The 23745-nt window shown below is 43.1% G+C and overlaps 4 protein-coding genes across 4 annotated transcripts; 2 read left to right on the forward strand and 2 right to left on the reverse strand.

Moving 5' to 3' along the window:
* Positions 1-666: 666 nt before the first annotated feature.
* SERF2 (small EDRK-rich factor 2) lies at positions 667-2461 on the forward strand. The gene is made up of 3 exons (XM_012528342.4): positions 667-790; positions 1387-1495; positions 2102-2461. The coding sequence occupies exons 1-3, from the start codon at positions 784-786 to the stop codon at positions 2385-2387; spliced, it is 402 nt and encodes a 133-aa protein (XP_012383796.1). The 5' UTR covers positions 667-783; the 3' UTR covers positions 2388-2461.
* Positions 2462-3332: 871 nt separating this feature from the next.
* Positions 3333-7745, reverse strand: SERINC4 (serine incorporator 4). Its single transcript, XM_071212449.1, is given in 17 exon segments — positions 3333-3572; positions 3751-3904; positions 4052-4100; positions 4515-4587; positions 4984-5050; positions 5053-5091; positions 5179-5261; positions 5263-5290; positions 5462-5623; positions 5626-5672; positions 5908-5988; positions 6106-6193; positions 6647-6830; positions 7001-7121; positions 7123-7128; positions 7465-7489; positions 7628-7745. Coding segments are annotated over 17 exon segments (1473 nt in total). The 3' UTR covers positions 3333-3424.
* HYPK (huntingtin interacting protein K) lies at positions 4430-10083 on the forward strand. The gene is made up of 4 exons (XM_004466746.5): positions 4430-8509; positions 8860-8915; positions 9232-9283; positions 9922-10083. Exons 1-4 carry the CDS (start codon positions 8066-8068, stop codon positions 10015-10017), a joined length of 648 nt encoding a protein of 215 aa, XP_004466803.1. The 5' UTR covers positions 4430-8065; the 3' UTR covers positions 10018-10083.
* Positions 9133-23738, reverse strand: MFAP1 (microfibril associated protein 1). Its single transcript, XM_004466748.3, has 9 exons — positions 23498-23738; positions 19095-19314; positions 18457-18586; positions 17998-18185; positions 16966-17074; positions 16700-16860; positions 14817-14976; positions 12371-12460; positions 9133-12272 (listed from the first exon to the last, which is right to left on the reverse strand). The coding sequence occupies exons 1-9, from the start codon at positions 23574-23576 to the stop codon at positions 12090-12092; spliced, it is 1320 nt and encodes a 439-aa protein (XP_004466805.1). The 5' UTR covers positions 23577-23738; the 3' UTR covers positions 9133-12089.
* Between the last annotated feature and the right edge of the window lie 7 nt (positions 23739-23745).

Consider the following 23745-nt stretch of genomic DNA (forward strand, 5'->3'; position numbering starts at 1 on the left):
TGTAACCACTACGAAAATATCCAAACATTTTTATGTACCCTGGACAATTCGACAATTTGTGATTTGGGGGCTCAATACTTTCACGTTCTGCATTTTCCCATGTAAGTTTCTGCGGGAAAGTGAGCAGGTCCCAAGCTTTAGGATGCACCACGTGTGCTCTGAATTTCTATAGTGGAAGAGGTTAGGGGATACAATTTGGTTGGAAAGGGGTATTCTACAGTTGAGTTTGTCCAAGATTTTACGTGAGACTGTGAACACAGCTCTCCAGATAAATGGTTGAGGGACCCTAAATAATATGGCCAAGCTTAGTCCTAGTGAGCCGACAACCCAAAACTGGCTGGGCGGCCCTGGCCCAGCCCCAGCCCCGCCCCGCTTTCTCTCTGGGCGAGTCTGTTGGTGCCCCAAACCGTCCCGGTATGAGGTCACTCTGCCCAGTCACGTGCTCGGGCCTGCGGGAGCGCCACATCGCCAGCCGCACCCCTCCATCTCCGCCCTGCCCACGTGACCGTCCTACTTTCTCCTGGACGAGCCTAGCGCCTCGCTCAGGAAGCCCCGCCTCACGTTGCGCGCTCTGCCTGCGAACCTCCTTTCCTTATTCACCCAGGCTCGAGCGTGGCCCCGGCCCCACGTGCTGCTTCCTGTCCAATAGGAACAGTTGCCGGGGAGCGACGGGGCGGAGAGGAAAGGGACAACCTCGTTACGCTGCGAGAAGGGGGCGGGGCCTTCAACGTCGGACGGAACGAGGGGACGCAACGGAGGCAGGCCGGAGCCGCTGCCGTCGCCATGACCCGTGAGCAATGATACCCCCTCCTCTTGCCCTTTGCTTCCCGTCTGTCCCAGCCACCACCGTCCCATCGCCGGCATTGACCTCCCCGCAGCCTCCCTACCGACTTTTCCCTGGGAGCGCCCTTTGGCGACCCTCACACTGGGAGCCCGGAAATTCAGCCCCTCGCCCATCTCCACTTCTCTCGAGTGCTTCCCTCCCCTCGTTGGGCATAGACTCTCCTCGACCTTCCGCGGTGTGGGGAGAAGCCGCTGTGATAGGCCCAGAGCCCCCTACTCGAGGACCTAACCCCTCCCTCAGAGACCTGACCGGTGCAGACACACATCACCACCTGTCCGTGTTCTCACACCGTTCCGAAACTCAACGCGCCTCCAACCAGCTTCTCGGGACCGTCTTTCCTCCACCCCCCAGTTTGACCTGCCCTGTGGCAGCCTTGCCACTCCCCACTCCCCCCAACGTCAGCAGCCTAAGACCCCGAGATGGGCCGGTGCGAGGTCCGGGGAAAGTGTTGGATCCCCGTGGTGTCCGGAGTCTGGGAGGAGGGTCGCTGGTGTGTGGCTGAAGCGACCCCCCACGTCTCACCTTTTACCTTCTTTCCGTAGGCGGTAACCAGCGCGAGCTCGCCCGCCAGAAGAATATGAAAAAGCAGAGCGACTCGGTTAAGGGAAAGCGCCGAGATGACGGGCTTTCTGCTGCTGCCCGCAAGCAGAGGTAGCCCCAGGGAGAGGTGGGGAGGGAGGAAACCTGGGTTAGATCCAGGGTTGTACCAGGAAAAAAAGGTACCTCAGGGCTTGAGTCTGGGCCGCTCGTGAGGGGCAGAGTGCATTGCTTCCTCTAGGCTTTTATTTCCTCCCCTTCCTCCAGATTGTTAGCGTATAGCTTTACAGGAAGGGACAGGGCGGGTGCCTGCCCTCACTCTGATTTCTGAGTGCCCCTGGGTCAGACCATATTAAGGGCAAGGGCAGGGAGCTTAACAGCGCACATACAGTTGTGGTTATGAGAGCTGGGTACGTTTGCCCTCCTTGCTTTTCTTTGTTTCTCCTCCCTTCTCAGCCTTATCACTGGTGTTGCTGGGTGTGGTACTCAGCACAGAACAGAGAGCAAGAAACCTTGGGCCTCTGTGGCCATACTTCTGACCCCTTGGGCCACAGCCAGATGGAGACTGGTTGCCCTTTGAGCCTCAGCTCTCTTCCTCTTGTTCTCCTAGGGTGGGAATACAGCAGCCACATGCTGAACTTTGTCCCATCCACTTCCATCTTATCCTTTGTGCCCTCATCCCCCTGCATCTTGTCCTTTTTGCCCTCTGGTACCTCCCAGTGCCCCATCATCTCTACCCCCAGGGACTCGGAGATCATGCAGCAGAAGCAGAAAAAGGCAAACGAGAAGAAGGAGGAACCCAAGTAGCTTTGTGGCTTCGTGTCCAACCCTCTTGCCCTCCGCCTGTGTGCCTGGAGCCAGTCCCACCACGCTCGCGTTTCCTCCTGTAGTGCTCACAGGTCCCAGCACCGATGGCATTCCCTTTGCCCTGAGTCTGCAGCGGGTCCCTTTTGTGCTTCCTTCCCCTCAGGTAGCCTCTCTCCCCCTGGGCCACTCCTGGGGGTGAGGGGGTTACCCCTTCCCAGTGTTTTTTATTCCTGTGGGGCTCACCCCAAAGTATTAAAAGTAGCTTTGTAATTCCTTGAGCGCCTGGTTTGACTGGGGATTTGGGGGGATGGGGATGGAGGAATGGCTGCCCTTTCCCATCAAAAGGGAAGAGAACTGTAGATTTCTAAAAGGTTGTGGTTATATAGACTGAGAAATGAAACGTAACAGAAAAGGCCTTTATTATACTGCAACAACCAGACAAGTAACTGTGGGTATGTGGTAGAGGAATTCTTTATGAACTGTAGAGACTTTTTTTTTCCTGTTGAGGGCCTAAGAGAGAAGGCTCCAAGACTTATTATGCCTCTTTTCCTTATTCTTCCTCAGTCTGCTGCCTGCTTGAAAGTTGGCCAAAAAATCCTGCTGCTCACTGACTTCCCATGTCAACTATTCTTAGGTATTCACTTTTCTTTTGTTCTGTCATTCCTCATGGAATGAGGGTGATTTTTGTCTTCCCACTTCCTTGACTTTAGGATTGAAACTGGGGTAACCCCTGTGTTCCTTTCTTCCTGTGCCCTGGTTTGTTCTTTGGTTCTGGACTTCTTATATTCCTGTGCCTAGGGTTGAACTGCTTTTTTTCCTTTTTATCTCCAAGGATTGAGTCAAGTCTTCAGTCCCTGTTGGTCTTCCCTTGCCCCCACCTCTAGCTCAAGAGCCAGGAAAGGGCCATACTGTCTGCTGGGTTCCTAGACTGCTGGCTTGGGAGTTAGGCTGTTGAGCTGGGATGAAGACATAATGGGAGCTCCAGTGAATCAGATAGGCTACCAGGGCATTAGGGTGTATGACCACTTCTTCCAATTCAGACATAGTACTGACTTCAGCCTAAAGAGAGGTAACTATTGTGTCCTTGAGGTGATGGTCTGGGCTGGACAGCTCCTCTGAGCCAAGACTAGGGACACCTCAGGGAACTCCAGCTTGTTAAATGTATGAGGACTGGAGGCTATTTGGTTATCTGGGGATACTGATGCAATGGCAGCGTTGCCTGAAGATAGAAGAGATCTAGGATCTCTGGGTGGGGGACCAATAGAGGGGTGTCAGTAGCAACCCCATATAGAGGAGAACACAGGCCCAGCATGAGGCAACCTTGACCCAGAAGGTAGTCCAGCTACCCCTGGAAAAAGTGTTCTCCAGTTCTGCACCCTCATAGCTGTGGAAGCAAAGTATATGTAACACCTCAGCTTTTAGACTTGTCTTATATCCCCATCCAAAGCAGTTTTGGTTCCTAGACTCATTTATCTCCTTAGAACCCTTAGTACCCTTGAATTGCTCTTTCCTTAAAATAGCTAAGTTTTTAGGAGGGTGTTTTAGGCCCACCTCCATTCTACTTGAACCAGTTGGTAAGGGTAACCATGATGTAGAGTGATGCAAGGAAGAAGACAAAGTGGAAGGCAGAATAGCTGTAAGGAAAATGCTGGGCTTGCACTGGAGGAGCTGGAGGGGTCTCTTGGTCAGCTGGTCTGGCAGCTCCACCCCTTAGCCCTGAAGAGAAGGGGAAGGGCTGCTGGTAGCAGTGCTGCTGAAACACCTCTTCCCTCCTCCCCCAGCTTCTTTCCTGGAGGCTCTTGAGGGCTCTTTGGCACTCTGCAGAGATCTACTATTTCTTACGGATCCTCACTTGATACCCACCTTCCTCTGGCTCCACTGTTACGGGGCAGCAGAAACAGAGCACAGGCTTCTCCAAAAAACAGAAGGCAGCATGTTTTGGAATGGCTGTAAAGAACATGAGGGTGGTAATCTAGGAAACTACCTTTCTTTGAAAAGTTGAGTCTGGTGTAAAAGTGGAGGCGCACCTGGGTTCAAATTCCAGCTTGGGACCTTTGGTAAAATGTTTAATCTTCTGTGCCTCAGTTTCTCCATTTGTGAAATGGAGCAAATACCTACCTCACAGGGTTGTTGTGAGGATTAAATTAAATGAGATTATGAATGTAAAGTATCTATAGCACAGTGCCTAGCACGTTGTGGGTACTCAATAAAAGGTAATAGCAGCTAGAATCTGAGCATTCTGGGTAGAGGTTGGTAGGATGTGTGTGTGTGTCTGTCTGTGTATTGGGAGGGGGGGCCTTGGGGATGCTGAGGTCTCCATCCTCACCTGGAACTCGTAGCTATAAATCTTGAAGATCCACAATGGTCCAGATACTTCAGCCAGATAGGAAGCCTCATTACTGCAAAAAGAGGAGACAGTACTCAAGCTAGGTCCAGTCAAATAGTAGGAAGGATTGCATGGGGGCATTTACTGTCAGCTGGTCTCAAGAGGGTACTGACTGCTCCTTGAGGCCCTTTCTTCAAAGATTTATTCACAGCTTGCAGAGACTTAGAAATCTTTTCATGTGAGGGCCCTAAATCTTGGCACATATTTTTTGTTATCAGGTTGTTTCTCCCCTTGCCCTTCTTACCTCATTCAGATCATTTGACAATGTGCTATTCTTAGTAATTGTCCCTTTTCACAGAGAGCTTTCCTCACTCTAGTCTTGCTTTAAAGTTTATAGTGTAAATAAACCATGGTCACAGAATTCAGACCATCCCTGTTGCTTTGGGTATCCTTTGATACCTTTACACACCAGGAAAAAAGCACACAAGCATACTTGATGCTGGCACTCAACACTGCCAGGTTGGTGTCTGGTGTCCCATGTTACTCAGGCCAGGCAAGCACAGCATGTGATTCTGTCCTTAAGGATTACCGATAAGGGGCAATAGAAGTGAAGAGTGGTAAAAACAAGGAGCTGGGTATTTAGCAGGAACAAAAAAAATAACACCAAGAGTCCCAAGGCCTTACCTTTCTGGAGGATGGCTGGACAGTGCAGAGAAGGTCAGATACATGATAAAGCAGCTGACGACAGGCTTATAGAAGGCCAGAGCGGGGTTGCTCTGGGGAGAATGGGTATCATTGCTTTAATTTATAGGGGAGTAATTTCCACTTCTGCATCCCCACCCCTTGGGCAAAGCAGTTTCATTTCCCAGATATTTGGGTTGAGATTAAGGAGGCTAATGAAATTTGCAATACTAAAAGTCACCAAAATATATAATGTGGGCATGTACCCACTGAGCAAATGCAGAGGGCAATGGAGAGGAAGGAGAGGAGACCACAGAAGCAAAGGTGCAGACTAAGCAAATTGTTGAGCAGGCAGCCAGCTGGATGTGTGTAGTAGTGGAAGAGGAGCACAGTTCCCACATCTGCTATGGCGTAAAAGCCCAGGGTGTCAGCAGCACTGCCAGGAACCAGCTGCAGTCTTGGGCAGCACCTTTCTGCCTGAGGTTGAGAGGTAGGCAGTGGCTTAGAATGCAGGTTTTTTTTTTTTGCCTATTATTGACTATTACCTTTCTCCCAGAAAATTGGTGTGACTATCCATCCAGCCTGGCCCATAGAGAGATCATATTCCTGAACTTTTTGGTGTTGCTCAGTGGGAAGCTCTGGGACTACTCTACTGGAAGTAATGCCAGACAGACCTCCCCAGGAAGCGCACTTAGTGTTATGTGTCCCTTACCAGTTTTTATTCCAGGAATGGGCAAAGGCTATGATAAGCACCAACTGCAGCAGGATGAAAGTGAAGCCTCCACAGATGGCAGGCTGCAAGATAGGCACAGTAGGAAAATATAGCTGGTCACATCCTTATTTCTAGTACTCTTCCTTTCCTCTTCTTGACTTAAGCAACCTCTTAGCTGTTCCTGCTGATAAGGGTGTGAGATGGAGAGTACCTGGGAAGAGATGCTCATCAGGGATATAGAAGGTAACAGCATAGAGACTTAGCAGGAACAGCAGCTTGAGGAGTCAGAAGGTGGTTAGGGAGAGAGAATAATCAGAGTGAACAGTCTCTAATGGGCGAAGGCAAAGGAGAATACAAAAAAATAGCAGAAAAGAGTGCAGAGAAGTTAACAGCTAAGTATAGGAAAGGACAAACTGGTCTTTAAGTGAGAGAGGGCTAGGAACAGGCCCACTGCAGCCTATTCCAAATTTATTCTAACACATATAAAAATAATAACTGGGCAATGTTTTACAATTTACAAAAGGTTTGCATATAATAACTCCACCGTTATCTCTGTTTTATAGATAGATGATCAAAGAGGGTAAGTGTCTGGCTCATGATCATACAGCAAGTACAAAGGAATCAGACTTAAACCCAAGTTTTCTGTCCTTTCACAATGCTATTACTGCATCCCTGAATTTCCCCTACCCTGATTATATCTAGTTCCCTCCTGTATTCCCTTTTACCAAGAAAGTACACACAAACTTATTATGCAGCTGTGCGCATGGGCTGGTGGGGGAGTTGAGGTGGACTAGCAATACAGCCTGCAGCAGGTGGAAGGTGACGGTTCCTGCACATACTTGATACACAGCCCCAGAGCCACTCAGCACTGGGCAGTCAGATTAGCCAAGTAGGTGGGCACACAGCCCAGAGGGTATCTGGATCTAGAGGGAGGGAGGGTGTGAGAAATGGCAGGACAAGGGCAAGTGGAAGGCATGGAGAGGTAACTACTTGATACTATGTCCACTCATTTGTCTCCCCTCCCATCCTAAGCAGTCTATCTCAGGTTTTCTTTTATCCTTCCCCACATCCAAACTAACCCTTTCACACTTACCCCTTGTGCCTTGCCCAAGACCCTTTCAACTACTGTCCTTGACAACAGGAGGCAGCAGACTGCTGAGACCCCCACATGCAGAAAGAAGTAGAACAACTGGCTACAAGCGGACTCTGAGAGGGGGCCTCCTAGAGGGGCAGTAGGGAGCAAGGCTACAGCATGACACCTGGGGGTAGAACAGATAAAGGGCAGCAGGGTGATTTGCTCAGGAAAGATTCAATGTGTGTGTGAGGTTAACCCATGAGGTAAATTTGAAAATTTCCCCTTTTCTTCCCTCCTCTTACGCAGAAGACAGACAGACTGGTTCAAGATTGTCTTCCACTGATAACTAGTAGGCTTTCATCCCAAGAGCTTACCTACAGTTTATCAGTCTTCCACTGATAATTAGTAGGCTTTTATCCCAAGAGCTTACCTACAGGGTTGAGCAGACCTTCCTAAAAGTCTAAATCACACCAGACTTATACTTTTCCCTAGCCCAAAAGTCTGTGGCTTGGGAATAAGGGGGAGAGAGAGAGGGAAAAGGAAAGCCTAGCATCTTAATTGGCTTCCCTGCAGTTTCCTCCTCAGCTCCAGCCACCTTTCCCTTCCTATTTTCCCTTCCTGAAGGGAGCTTTTAAACCTATCTGCCCAAGTGCTCTCTCACCTGGTAGAAGGAGGGATCCACTATGACATTACTGACTCCTCTGTACTGCTGTGCCAAGGTGGGGGAGGTGCTGGGGTCTGTGACAGCCTTTGCATCCACCATTCTTGTCCCAGATGAGGCCTAGGTCCACCAGATGGAAGGTAGATGAGAAAGTAGCAGCTTTTCTTTTGCCCTCAGCCCATCGGACTGCTGCTTTGCTGGGGCTAGTCATAAATGAGAAAATCATTTTTCTCCCCAAGGGTCTCATCTCTTGGGCTAGTCAGGTTGTTTCCCCCAGATTAAGGAGCAGTTTGCATATCTGGCCCCCCATGGATTAGCATTCTTAATTGGTTTGGGATTAGACATCATCCTTTCAGGTTGAACAGGATTCGTTGGGGTGTGGATCTGTAGGGAATGTTCCTAGTGAAGTGGAAGAGGTAAGGATGTTAGTTAGGACCTTCTGTGGAAGTACGCGGCCAGTAGGGCCTGGAATGGTGACAGGATTAGGTCTGGGAGGTCTTGCAGAAATTTGTAACTGTACAAGCCCTAAGGGAAGACTGAGAAGCGAGCCGCTTTTCTCACGTAAGCTTCTAAAGCCGAAGCGTAAGGAAGGCATGGCCCAGGGTCAGCCCCGCCTCCTCCTTACGGGGCGGAAGCTGGGAGGCTATTATCGGAAGTCATCGTCAGACGGGGCGGGGCCCGTGCGGCTGCGTGGTGGGATCAAGATGGCGACCGAGGGGGATGTGGAGCTGGAGTTGGAGACTGAGACCAGCGGCCCTGAGCGGCCTCCAGAGAAGCCACGGAAACATGATAGCGGTGCGGCGGACCTGGAGCGGGTTACGGACTATGCGGAAGAAAAGGAGATTCAGAGTTCCAATTTGGAGACGGTGAGGTTGGCCGGGCGGGTTGGAGGGGGGGGGGGGTGTTCCCTGAGGCTGCAATTAGAAGCCACGGTTGCAGGATTGGTTTTTTTCTCGTTGGCGGGAGCAGGCAAGAGGGTGAGCCGAGCGAAACGGCTGCCCTGGGAGCCCGTCGTTTAGCGAAGAGGAACTTGGTGGAGATTGATCTTAAAGTGGACCGCAGGCGCACAGAATTCAGTAAATTATAGTCCTTGCTTCCTTGATACACTTGTCATCACGAGTACATACATGGCCCACCTGGTATTGACTTTTTTGATCACTGAAAATTGCGAGTAGCAGAGATTGTGGCAGTTAACCAAGACCAGTTTTCCCCATAGGCCATGTCAGTGATTGGAGACCGACGGTCCCGGGAGCAGAAAGCCAAACAGGAGCGGTAAGTCTTCTACAAGCAGTAAGCCCTACCTTTTCCCCAGACAAAAATAATCTTACACCTTTATACCGTTCTTCAAAAGATTTACAGCTTTACTGTTTTGTTAGTGGAAGGAAAGGTCTCTGGGCAACACTTGCTGCCTGCTGTAAAGACTCAGAGGAAGGGACAGGAATATCAGATGAGGGGGTGGGAGTCAGTTTATATCTTCGTTCAACAAATATTTACCAAGAATCATTTATTTGCAATACCCAGCTGGGAATGATCCCTTCTGGGAATTTATGTGAAGAAAATCAAGACTAATATACACAAATATTTGTAGGGAGAAGGAACTGGCAAAAGTCACAATCAAGAAGGAAGATCTGGAGCTGATAGTGAGTATTAATGCCTAACTAGTGAAGATGTAGGAGAAGTTGCTTTGCTTAATTTGAATTTTTAACTGAACCCTCCATTTCCCCCTATTTTAAAAAATTTTGTTTCCTAGAAGAAAACAAAACCGTCCATTATTGAGAGATTACAGCTCTTAAACATTTCAGTATATTTCCTTCTAAGCGTTTTTTTCATGCATAAATATATATTACTTTTTAAAACATAAAAAAAATTTTGTTTCCTTAAACTTTAATTAGAGTCCGGAGATATCCTGGGAAAAAGGGGAGTCTGGCCCCCTGCCCTCAAGGAGTTTACCATCTAATGACAGAATAATACAATTAAATAAATATTTAAATTTATTCCATATAAGTCAATTTATGCATGTACATTTATATGTACACATGCATATTCAGATATTTTCAAAAGATGTGAGAGCCATGATTGAAGTGATCAGTGCACAACTGTGATTATACCAAATACCACTGATTGTACACTTTGGATGGATTGTGTCCTTTATTAGTATGTATCAGTAAACATTCTATTTTTTAAAATTATATATTAAAAAACGTGGAGTCAGCATATTTGGTGGCACTGTTATTGCTGCCAGGAGTCCTAGGTAACACGACTGATTCTTTTCTTGCAGATGACAGAGATGGAGATCTCAAGAGCAGCAGCAGAGCGGAGCTTGCGGGAGCACATGGGCAATGTAGTAGAGGCTCTTATTGCCCTGACCAACTGATTTGTGCTTTGTCAGACATGCTCATTAGATTAATTTATTGCAATAAAGACTTATTTTTCTTTTGCAGTTTTATCTTGGATCAAGTACATGGTATATTGGATTTTTTTGTTGTGGGAAATCTTTGTTGAAGTATAACTGAATATAAGTGTCCCTTTCCTCCCCCTCTTCCCTACCTGTACCCTTTAATGAACCTACATGAAGGATCAGTGTAGAAGAGTACCTCATGTTCAGATGCATGCACCAGGTGGTAAGCCCTGCTCATTCATCTGACTCAGAGCAGTACTCAAGGTTTAGAGTCTCAGCAAGATCACTATATCCCATGCTATGTGTCTCCAGGGTAACTTATGAATAGCTGAAAGGCTAGCACCTATATGCAAATTTAAGTCACCAATCCAGTTTACAGGCCACTTTGAGTTAGATACCTTGGGTGTGAACATGGTTAAGAACAATATCAAAGGTTATTTCCAAACTTACAAGTGAGGGGCAAGAGGCCTTACATGGAATTAACTTACGATAGATTTTGATTTATGGAATAGATTTATCATATCAATCCTGAACCATAACACATACCTTATATTCTATTTTCTATCCTGGAGAGAAAACAGTTTCACTCTGAAAGTCAACTTTGGCCAAGTCACCCTTGCTGAGCTTGTTGCCTCAACTGTAAAATGATGCATACCTTGAGGGTGTAGGGACTGATGAGCTGGTGAATGTAAGGTGCTTAGTCTAGTTAGTACCTGCCTCAGGTAGACACTCAAATGGTAGCTATATGCTATATACGCTTTTCCAAAAGAATTTCAATGCCTTATTATTTTGGCTCTGTGATAAAACTTCAGAGTGTATCCTGTCTCCTGCTGTTCCCCACCCCGCAAATGAAGCACATTAACAGTGGCCTGTATTTATATTCATCTTTATGTGCTTGTTTTATTATAGTAATTATTCAATTTTTGAGGTCATTAATGGCTTTATGAGTGATTCTCCTAGTAGGACATTTAAAGGATGTGAAAAGACCTCAGTCTTCTCATTTTTTTAAGTAGTTGAGAAAGCCTTTCTATGGGTTATATGACCCCCTATAGCTACTAGTGCTCTGCTGTGTGCACAGTGGTTATACAATAAATAGATAATATATGTTTTTTGGTACTGGGGCTGGGGATTGAACCCATAACCTTTTATGTGGGAAGCTGGCACTCAACCACTGAGCTACACTAGCTCCCCTATAGTATATACTAAATAGAAAAAAGTCATTGACTTGAATTGAGCTCAAGCATGATGCCACTACATTGCAGTCTGCTGAGCCTTTGTGCTCTCCTAGATAACTGGGCTAAGATGATACTGGTAGGTCCTTTTACCTTGGATTCAATAATCTGGGTTCCCCATTTCATGGGCCAAACTTTGTTGCATGTACAGCTAAAGTTTAGGGAGCAGGAACAACCAAACACACCTGTATGTGTTCATGGAATAAATCTGGGCACTATTATAGAATAAACCCAGTCTGGCATCTTGAGTCTCTGAGATCAAAAGGGATGATCAAAATGTGATAGAGCCTCTGTCCAATAATTCCCTGTTCTTTATTTAACAGTCTCCTGCACATTTCTAGTATGTTAAAAAAATGTCAGTATGTGATTCTTTTATTTCTTGACACACGCAAATATATCAAAAAATAGGTTCACCTAGACTCAAATGTAAAACAGGTTTTCAATGAACTTAGAATCCTGGTCTATTACTTTTAACCCTAAGGCAGAAAGTAATGCATTTTCTACTTACATGCCCAAAGCTAAGGGGCTGGAAAAAGAAACTCAACAGTCCTAAGTAAGTATGGGAAGCCATAGCAGTGATGAAACATAAGATATCTCAGCCACTAATCCTACCTGGATAGTACTTTCTGTAGGTTTCTCAGCATGAGTCCAAACCTCACAAAGCACATTCAAAGGCTGGATTGCCTGGTGTACCAATTTTGGCAGTAGGTCCAACAGTCTGGATATGGGGACCATGTAAATAATGGTAAAACCAAATCAAAGACCAGGTGCTGAGACTTCCCCTTGTGTCCCACAGTTGGAAGAAGTAGCTGAGTCCTAGGTAGTTTTCCTCTTCTTAGCAGATGGCCGCTCAAATACATCTCTGACCCCAGCTGCCTTTTGTTTAAAGAACTTTGTGTTCTGAGCACTCTCTTGACCCCATGCTGAGTCGAAGGAGGTAGTGTCTTGATCCACAAGATGGGTGTATTTCGTACGGCCAGAGCGACCGAAGTTCTTGACCTGAGGGATGATGGATGATGCGTTACATCACCAAACATACTAAGCCCTTGTCTTCAATACTTTACTTCTCCCTCCCATGTTATTAAAGTCCCCCATACCTGCATGACTTTGGGAAGAATGGTTTTGTTGAAGTGATCCTCCAGAGTAGGTGCACTAAAATCTCTTTTATATACTTCTTCATCCTCATCCTGTAGAAAAGAATCTTATCAGTCTTATGATTTTATTTTCCATATATTCAAACCCCAAATTTATTAGATTCTACTATGAAGGATACAATGAAAGCAGGAAGTATTGAAGCTATTCTCAAAAGTTTACATTAGTTGAGGAGGAATGACACTTTTTCCCTTTGTTGTGTTGTCTTTGTCTTTCCTAAGTGTAGACATTTTCTGAAGGTTGGGTATGTTCTCTGTGCACTGGATGTGCACCTGAATTTTCTATACCTTAACTTGGATAGTCTAATGGCATTTCAAACACATCTAAAAATGCAAATCATTTCCCCTGCCTTTCCAAATAAGCCTCTCCTCCTGATTTAACTTTTTCTATTAATAGGACCAACATTCTATCAACTACATAGATTTAAAATTTGCGTAGTCTCTGTGCACATTCAATTAGTTGCCATGTTTTGTAAATTCTCATTCTAGTTTTTCCCTATAGTCAATCTTACACACTGCTGCTGGATTAATGTTTTGAAAACAGAACTCTATATCTGTTACTCAAAAACTTTCAGTGGTTCTCTATTTTATTAAATAAGCATAACTCCTTTGTCTAGTAGTCAAGGCCAAATACTCTTTGGCTTTAACCTATGTTTTTAGCTTTCTTTGCAACTTCCTTTTACATCTGATACTTTCTGCCTCCACTCCTGCTGGTTCCTTCACCAGAAATGTCTTCCTATCACTGAATGTAAAAAATTCTATATTAAATGTTATCTCCTTTATGTCATCCCTTTCAATCTTTTACCAAATACAACATCTCCTTCAGAATCCAGTGTTTTTTATTCTTTCATATATTAATAGTGTATACCTGCCTTAGCCCCACTTCTAGATTGTAAGTCTGCTGAAGGTAAGGATTACGTATCCTCTAGCAGTACTACACTGGTACTTACACATAAATGCTCAAAATGGTATTTACTCAATGAAATATAAAATAACTATAGAGAACAGTTTCAAACATATTAATAAAACCATATTGTTATGGTACAGATTATAAACATACGTGCTGAGGGAATTAAAAAACAGCACTGTTTTGGTTAAGGAAGGCTTCATCGAAGAGCTGAGTCCTTTAACCAAACATGCTTTTCGAGTATTCTTTTCCCTTTAGCTAAAGGAAGGCCCAGTTAAAAAATAGGACAATAAATTTCTGTGATAGTGACTTTTCTCCTACTTACGACCTAAGAGTCCCTCATTTAATCCACATAAGCCATTTTAACTTCATTCTTCTTGATATGTAATTCTTGTCCAAATATTTGAGAATGTGCATAAAAAGACTTCATGTAAATTTTCCTCATATCTTAGCAATGCACTGCTTTTCTAAGAAACTTGCTTAAGCTGCTGAAATAAGAACACTTTGATTTTGAAGCAGGATAAGAAATAGGTTCACAGGCTCTACTGTTTCCAACCAAGAAAACCACATGGACTAAAACGTTACAAAGTTACCAAAAGATTTCTTGCTGATCAGATAGAATGAAACCGATTTTGGAGGGAATTAAGAAAATCCTTACTGATATTTCTGAGTTGTTAGTATCTATAGATAAGGGAAGAATTTCCTAAAGGTGGTTATATTAGGTTTAATATATAGCACTTGAAAAAAGCTAGTTTAGTTTTTGATACAAACCTCTTTAAACATTAGGAACCAATTTAACAAACCACATGCTATCAGAGTATTAAATGCAATCAATTATCCCCATCCCATTCCCTTTCCTAATATTGCTGTATCACTGATGTGAATCCATATAATTTGGAATAAAGCCATGTCACTTTACAGTTAACAGACTGCTATTTTGACCTTGGTCTTTATATAAAGAATAAAGATGGCAGCATTCCATACAATGGTTAGATAACTAATCATTCTTTTGCCTATTTAGCCTTAGTCATTTTCTGTCAGCTCAGAATGGAATGAACTAAACCCCTGCCACCCAAATCTGAGTTAATGTAAAACTATTTGCAGAGCTTGGTTTTCACATTCCAAAACTTCTTACTTGGCTATGAAATACAGACATGAAACTGATTTGGGAGACCTAATTCATATTTATATGGATCACTCTGTCTCCAGTTCCTCAATTCTTCTATTTCATAATTTCCTCCTTTTGAGAGTGGGGTCAAGCTGTTACTTTTACAATGTTCTTGTCAGTGCTTTTCTCTATTGGGTTTACATTCTTCAGAGGCAAAACACAGATTAGAAAACTTTCCACTGGCAAGTAGAAATATCATCCCTAGGACCAGTTTATCTTTGGGGGTGGGGTCACTGTGGGGATGGGAAGGTGGGACACAATTCAAAGCTTTTGAGTTTTCTACTGTTCTACTTTCAGATTCCCTTTTCACTTCTTACCATGAAGAAAGCACCCCGGTGATAATACTTCTGTAGGAATTTATATTTGCCCTTAACAGCTTTGTTGGTAATGACTTTGCCATTTGCCCGAAGCTCAGCTCGCCTCTCTTCCTCAGTCAGGTTTCTCATGCGTTCAATTTCTGCTTTTTCCTTCTCAAGCCTGTCCAGGAAGTAAAACTATTAGTACTGTTCCAGCTTCAGAAAGACCCAATTATCTGAAAATAACACAATCTATCTCTCTACGTTGGGACCTTGCATTTGGGAAGCCAGAGCCCAACCATGAGCCATACTGGCTTCCCTAAGTTGGTTTGCTTGTTTTTCTTGTTGTCTGTTTGTTTTTTTCAGGAGGAACTAGGAATTGAACCCAGGACCTCCGGTGTGGGAGGTGAGTACTCAACCACTTGACCCACACCTACTCCCCCATCTCCTTTTTTTTCTTAAAGATTTATTTCTGCTCCCTCCTGCTCCCATTGTTTGCATTCACTATCTGCTTGTCTTCTTTTTACGGGGCACCAAGAACCGAACCCAGGGACTCCCATGTGGGGTGGGGACTCCTAATCACTTGAGACACCTCTGCTCCCCACATCTCCTTTTAAGCATCTTCTTTAATTCTAGTCATTGCCTGTTAGGAATCAAGATCAGGAGATCAATAAATAAAAAGATGGGGCAGTCTTTGTTATGTTTTCAAGACCAGGTATTTCAGAAGACCAACTTCTGAAAGTCGAATCTAGCCTTTGTGAAGTTTGGACATACTATTACTGCTTGATTTTACAACATTATTAATTCCTCTTCCCTAAAAAGCCTTCTTATAGGCTTATAAAAAACCAGAGTGAATTTAAAATAACTCTTTGTGATATTTGCTGGTATTTATTTAGTAATCATAAATGTGCTTACATGTCAGAAACCAAAGAGTACCATCATTATTGGGACTGCAATGACCTTTTTTTAAATGTTTTTTGGCTCACAGATTTCTTTTCTCCAGAAAAATGCACACATACACATGGACTCCTTGAAGCCCAAGATAAAAACCAGAAACTGCAGGCTGAGGGAGGAGTTATCTATTGATGGCTTCCCTTTATAAACAGGGATTGTACTCTCATTCCTGGTAACTTAAAGGCATGAGTGATGCAGCTCAGAAATGATTCTGTTCAAATAATGTATATGGTAGATTATTTAAGTGCCACAAATTCTTCAGTATGTATACCTTTCCAATGTGACTTTGCTCCTCCTCCCATCCAGAGGTGGAGTCTATTTTGTCTCCCTTTTGAACCTGTGTTGGCTTGTGACTTGCTTTAACCAACACAATATGCCAGCTTTCACCTTTGCCCTCATGGACTGCTGCCCTGAGACTGCCATGAAAGGAAGCCAGTGTTGCCAACTACAGGGGAAGCAAGGCATCCTAGCTGATAGCTAGCACCAAATACCAGACATGTGAGTGTGGCCATGTTGGACCTTCTAACCTAGTCAACCCTCCAGCTGGATACACCTGGATAAGTAAGCCGAGGTAAAACCAGGAGAAGAACTAACTGTTCAGTCAAACCCCAAATTGTGAGAAATAATAAACTGTTGTTCCAAGCCAGTTAATTTTGGGTTGGGTTGTTACACAGCAACAGATAACAGGAATAGTGAATAGCTTTTATGTATTTTAATAGGAAACTAAAGGGAGCATTAATTGGCACTTGATCAGGGAGAAACACCAACAAAGTGTTTTACTTTGCTGTGATTTCATCTAAGCCACAATCTTATGAAAAGAAACTCATCCAGCCCTAGGAACACTAAAGAAAGCTAGAGTGGAACTCAGAGTAGGTGTTGAACCTCAGGCCTATCCTAATCAGAACCTGTCCCATTAGCAGCATGAACTCTAGGTCCATTCTATTACTCACGCTTCTCGATCTTCTCTGTCTCTCTTGATTCTCTTTAGCTCCCGAACTTTCCATGCCTCATATTCCTCCTCATCGTTTTCATCATCGGTATTGAGTGCATCTAGTGCAGCGAGGGATCGCTTGTTCTCTTCCAGCTCTTTTTTGGTCTCCTCTTCTACAATCTGGATAGGGAGAACAATTCAGTAGATGGACTTCCTTATTCTCCTCAGATAAACCTAATTACACTAGCCCTTGCCCCCAGCTCTTCTCACAGCCACTCTCAGTACCTTGAGTGTGTATTTGCGTCTTTCCTCAGCCATGCGTTTTGCCTCCTGCTCCAACTCCTTCTGTTTCAATGCTTCAGCCTCACGTTCTTGAACTGTTACTCGGTCCTTCCTGCAGCACAGAGGTACTGTTAATTGCCCAAAGGCCTTAGAGTAGAGGTCCTTGTTTTCCTAAGTCAAGTCCCATCTAAATCAGACAAAGCCAAACAATCTTTGGCTCTGTTTCCAAAGAGCCATAAAAAAAAAAAAAAAAAAAAAAAAAAAGGGAAGCGGACTTGGCCCAATGGCTTGGCCCAGTGGTTAGGGCGTCCGCCTACCACATGGGAGGTCCGTGGTTCAAACCCCAGGCCTCCTTGACCCGTGTGGAGCTGGCCCATGCGCGTTGCTGATGCGCGCAAGGAGTGCCACGCCACGCAGGGTGTCCCCCGCGTAGGGGAGCCCCACGCGCAAGGAGTGTACCCGTAAGGAGAGCCACCCAGCGCGAAAGAAAGTGCAGCCTGCCCAGGAATGGCGCTGCCCACACTTCCCGTGCTGCGGAAGACAACAGAAGCGGACAAAGAAACAAGACGCAGCAAATAGACACAGAGAACAGACAACCCGGGGAGGGGAAGTAAATAAATAAATAAATCTTTTTTTTTTAAAAAAAAGAGTCATCCCAGGTCTTTGGAGCAGCAAAATTCCATTCATGTTTAAGAATTGCCTGGACAGCTCAAGGAAGCCGTTGGATTGTAAATAATAGGATCTCTAGCCATTAGAGGAGGAATAGGAATTTGCTCTTTAAGCTTTTTTTTCCTCTCCTTTTTTTGAACTACTGGGGCTGGGGATTGACCCTAGGACCTTGTATGTGGGAAGCTGGTGCTCAACTGCTTGAGCCATGTCCGCGCCCATCAAGCTTAATTTTGTGCTTAAAATAATGGGCAGAAGACTTTCACTTAGTGCTCTGATTTCAGAAAAGCATTGGATAGAAAAGAGGCTTCTATTTTAGAAAAGTAGTAAATATCCTGTGGATTCAGGCCTGGCTTGTGAGATACTTACTTTCGAATGAAGACTGGCTTCAGGCGAGGCTCCATCTCATCTTCACTGTCTGTATATTCTTCATATTCAGACTCTGATTCTGACTCCTCCCCAGAACGCCCCTCATCCTCCACTTCCATGACTTCCATCTCTTCATTTTTTCTCTCCTGTGCTCGTTGACGCATCATGCCACGGCGCCGCTCTATTTCCTATCAAGTCATATGCCCAAGCCTGTCAGTCAAATGGTCTGTACCCTAAAGTGGCTTTTTATTTTTCCCTCACCAGGTCTAACAAATTCTGATGAGTAAATGAAATTTAGCACCATTCTGTTTTCAATTCTATCTGTCCCCAATAAATAGTGCACATGATCAGAGTTCTGCCCAAAGCAGCAATCTTGTGCTTTTACTGCCTCAACACAGGAGCATAGGCTCTGATTTTTCCTTGTACCCAGAAAGAACTTCCCATTTTTCTGTATCATACCTCATCATCAATTTCTTCCTCTTCTTCTTCACTGCTGTCTTCTCGCTCCATGTGCCAAGCATCTCCTTCTACTTCTGAGTCACTTTCTCCTACTATTTCAGGTTCCACTATTTTCCTATGTCGAGCCAATCTGAAAAACAATACATCCAATTGCAACATCAATGACACAAACTGAAGGACATAAATACTTATTATTTGGCTCTAACTATTTAATTAAATAAAGGGACTCTTTGGGTCTAGGGCTTTCTGAAAAATTCCTAAGATGATGAGAACTGTTGAAGTTCAGGACCTCTGGCCTACTCTGTAAGGCAATGTATTAATTAATAGACAACATGCAAAATCTTTCAGTGGGAATTTTGGGCCAGAGGTAACCTATTGTTTTCTGAAGCTGCCATTTATTAGCTGTGTAACTTTGGTCATATTATTTACTTAACCCCTTTGTACCCTCAGTTTCCTTATCTGTAAAATGGAGATAACAGTACCTACGTGCTATAAGGTTTTAATTTACAAGAATTAGTAAATATAATGTACTTGGAACAGTACCTGGCACATTGTAAGTACAATTCCAGTATTAGCTCTTGTTATTGTTAATAACCTGCAGGTGTTCAGGTCCAGGGCAGTGTAACCCTAGTCATTACCTCTCTTCCACATCTTCACTTATACGGTTCTGCAAACGTCGCAGACGGGGGTCGCTAGATGAATCTTCCTCCTGTTCCTCAGGCTCTGCTTCTTGTTCTTTGGCTTTCTTAATGAACTGAAATTCTTCATCCTCTTCATCTGAGGACTCCATAGGGGCATAGTCTGGCCGCTTTCCTGACACATAACGCTTCACCTTCACTTTTTCCATTGAAATCTCACCTGGATGAGAAAGATTATATTTCAGTAGTCTCTTTCCCAATGTCCTTCAACCCTTGGCCTTTACAGGTGGAGCTGTGTATTTCTGGTATACCAGAGTCTAAACAGAAGATGACCATCTATTCATCTAATGGTGTTTTACTACAAAGACCAAGTCCCAGGAAGCATTCTGATGACTACCAGCACTAATGACAGTGAGACCTATATTGGGCGCAATAAAGTGGAAGAACATGAGCAGATAAAAAATAAAAACGAATTCTTCCCAAACACACAGACAGTGACTATCATAAATTCATGCTATTCCTCCTCAACTATACCCTTAAGCAAATTATTTATAAGCGTTGCCTGTCACATATTAAGAGTGACTGAAACATAAATTTAAATGCTGCTCAATCATTCTTTTAGTTCCCTCTGGAATTTTCCATGGTAGCCTTTATAACAAATTACCACATAACTCAATCTTCTAATCTTTTCTATTTCTGCTTTCTTTTTCTTTAGCCAATGTATTACCAAATCTGAAGAGTAGATCTCTTTTACAAATACAAACAGATCCAATGAATAGAAAAAGACTGAAAACTAATCAGTCATACTATAAGATGAGTATAACCTGGATAAACTGGGTAGTGCAAAGGAAAACTTTAGGTGGATTTCACTTTAGAACATAGATACAAAAATACTAAATAACATAATAGCAAACTTATTCCAGCAGTATAAAAACAGACAAATGAAAATCTCAAGCCACCATAACAGAGTAGGATTTAGCCCAGGACTATAAGGATGGTTTAACCTTAAAAAAAAACCAGAGATAATAGAGATAAAAAGAGAGACAAAGGTATAAGGATTGAAAAGAAAGAAACTGCTATAATTTGCAACCATATGATTCTTTATGTAGAAAATATAAGACAAGCTCAGAGAGTTCAAGAAGAATGCTAGGGGAGCAGTGTAACTCAGTGGATGAACACCTGCTTCCCATGTATGAGGTACATGGGGCCTCCTAAAAAAAAAAAAGAATGCTGGATTAAAGATCTATATAAAAAAATGAATTTGCCTGTACATTGGTTACATATAATTAGAAAATATAGTTTAAAACTATAATTTATAAAAGCAACTAATCTATAAAGTGTGTAGGAATAAAATTTACCAAATGAGGTGCAAAGTCTTTAGGAAGAAAAAAAAGTTACTGATATAAAAGATGTAAGAAGTGGAAAAATGTATCATGTTCATGAGAAGATGATGACTGCCTGAGTTAATCTATACATCTACAATTTTAATGCAATTCCATTCTCTAAATTGATTCTAAAATCATGTGGAATAGGAGGCCAAAAAGAGCCAAGACAATTCTGAAGACAAATAAAGGGCCCTCTGTACCAGACAGCAAGGCTTATTTAAAGTTATAGTAATTTAAACAATATATTCAGATTATAAAGATTTTCAAACATCTATGTGTTGTGTATACAATTCTACAAATAGACTCTAAATTAAGGAGCTTGCAATTCAGTAGGGATATAAATGTTTAGATGTTTTTCATATTTGAGTCTTTAATTCATCTGGAATTTTATCTGTATGTGGTGTGAGTTAGGGATCTAATCTTATGTTGTACTATATACTTAGCCAGTTGTCCCTATTCCATTGACTGAATAGCCCATTCATTCTCATGGATTTTTAAAAATTTGTCAGCCAGAAAATTTTATTTTAAAAAGTTGCAGTCATAGGAAATATTACAGATCATAATATAGAACTTATTTATCTGAATGTTCATTACCAGAGAGTACATGTTAACCTTGAGAACACCTTAAAAAAATTCAAGAGATTTGGGTCCTTAATATCATTTTTACTTTCAATAATAATTCAGGTCTCATGTCAAAATCCTAATAAATATTGCCAAAAAGACAAGTTTCTGGACTTTGTTTCTTTGGAGGATGATATCATATTAAAATTTGGCAGAAAATGTGTTTCTTGAATATTAACTTCAATAGCTTGAAAGGAAAAATATTGGGAACAAAAATAAGTTGGACAAATAACATTATATCTTACTGTATCTGGGAGAGAATGTCATAAAGTAGGATCTTTAGTGATTTATGTCCCATTGGGACAGTATTATTTCAGTACATTTTGTTTGTTGTCGCACTGTTCTCTGCATCATTCTAATTCCACAGATATTTCGTGTTACTTCTGTAATATACCAAGTTCTGATATGTTTGTTTTGCTCCTCTCTACTCCAGTCTGTTGGTCTCTATGTTTCCCTAACTAAACTGTAAGCTTAGTTTAACTTAGAGCCTATTTGTAGAATTGTATGTACAACACTTAAATGTTAGAAAATCTCTATAATCTGAATTTCTATGATGTCATTGTAGGAAAGGATTTCTTAAACAATACACACAAAAAAGCACAAACCATTTAAAACATAATATTAATACACTTGCACTAAAACCAAAAATGTTCCTGAAGCAGAAGACTCCATAATTAAAGTTAAAAGACAAGCCAAATAAACAGGACAAAAAGATGTTACAGATTTGCAATGTATAAAAACACAACTGGGAAGCGGATTTGGCCCAATGGACAGGGCGACCACCTACCACATAGGAGGTCCAAGGTTCAAACCCAGGGCCTCCTGACCGGTGTTTTGAGCTGGCCCATGCGCAGTGCTGATGTGCGCAAGGAGTGCCATGCCACACAGGGGTGTCTCCCGTATAGGGGAGCCCCACGTGCAAGGATTGTGCCCTGTAAGGAGAGCTGCCCGACGCGAAAGAAGTGCAGCCTGCCCAGGAATGACACCGCACACACGGAGAGCTGATGCAGGAAGATGACACAACAAAAAGATACACAGATTCCTGGTGCCACTGACAAGAATACAAGTGGACACAGAAGAACACACAGCAAATGGACACAGACAGCAGACAACTGAGGGGGGTGGGGGCAGGGAAGGGGAGAGAAATAAATAAAATAAATCTTAAAAAAAAAAACAAAAAAACCCCACAAAATACAACCAAATAGAAAATGGGCAAATGAAAGAAACAGGTAATTCATAGATGATAAAACCCAGAGAGCTGAAAAATACCCGAACAAGAAGCCCGGTCTCACTTGTAATGAGGGAAATAAAACTTAAAATAATGGATTACCATTTCACACCAATTAGATTAAGTAAAAATTTAAAAATCTGATAAAACTAAGTGTGGGGATGAATATATGGGGAAATAAAAATCATTTTTCTCTTTCAATCCACTTTGAAGAGCAATTTGGCAATAGGTAGTAAAGTTGATGATAAACTTTCAGGAGTCTACCCTAGAGAAATTCTCATACCCAAGTTTAAGAAAGATGATTGTCGTACTTTTTATAATGGGGAAAACAACACAAGCTAATTGTCCTTTGGTAAAGGATAAGCTATGGTTTAGTTATACAACGTAATTCATACGTAGTTAAAATGAAGATCTATATGTATCCAAAGGATACAAAAGCCATATTGGGTTTAAAAAAAAAAGGCAAGTGACTAGGTACAGTATATTTAAAAAACAAAAATGAAAGAACTGACATTATTTCCCAAACTCCTTACTGAAAAAACTCAGACTCTTCCACAGCACTTGGTTTATACCTATATGACAGAAACCACAGGTATGGAAGACTGTACACTGCTTAGAATGTGCCTCTTTTTGCACGTCTTACATCTACCAGATGTGAGTTACTTAAGATTAGGGATATTGTCTCATGCAACTTTATATACAATTTAATAAGCACAGTACTGCGTTCACCGAAAGGGATGAAAAGTTGAATAAGACATGGTCCTGCCTCAAGGAGCTTGGGAGCTCATGATCTCGCAAGGGGATACAGACAAATAACTTTGATTAATAAGTTTTAAAAACAGCAACACAGACTGACATGAAGAAAAAAAGAGGCGCCTGCGGAGAGTAGGCATTCAATATACATTGGCCTAACGAACTGGTGGAGGCCAGGGGGAGAGGAAGCTTTATGTAAAAGCAGGCAGAACACGATAACAAGATCAGACACAAGTAGATTTCACACACACTCTTTCAGGCAACGCGACCAGGTGCGAGTTTAGGGTGGGAATTTCTAAGAATTTGGAGGACGGTCCTAGGGATCGGCAGGGTTGGAATGATCGGTACGAGAGAGGCTGGGAAGATGCTGGTGTGAGAAGAGTGAGGTGCGACTGAAAAGTGGCTTAGCACTATACCTTTCTCATTGCGAACGGGAACGGCCCCAGCCGTAGACTGAATGGGCGGTTGTTTCATGAGTGCGCTTGGGACCGACATGTTGAAAGTAGCGGCGGTGACTCCCGAAACTTGAGTGATTCCAAACAGTGAACACGAACGTCAACCAACAGAATCACCTTCCACCTAGATGCACCAGTCGAGGATCCTGGGCTGAGGGAAACTCCTTCTACTTGTGGGCTAGACAAACCGGAAGTGTGTGACAAGAGGA

Source organism: Dasypus novemcinctus, chromosome 3 (genome assembly GCF_030445035.2).
Source record: "Dasypus novemcinctus isolate mDasNov1 chromosome 3, mDasNov1.1.hap2, whole genome shotgun sequence".
Classification (NCBI taxonomy): Eukaryota; Metazoa; Chordata; class Mammalia; order Cingulata; family Dasypodidae; genus Dasypus; species Dasypus novemcinctus.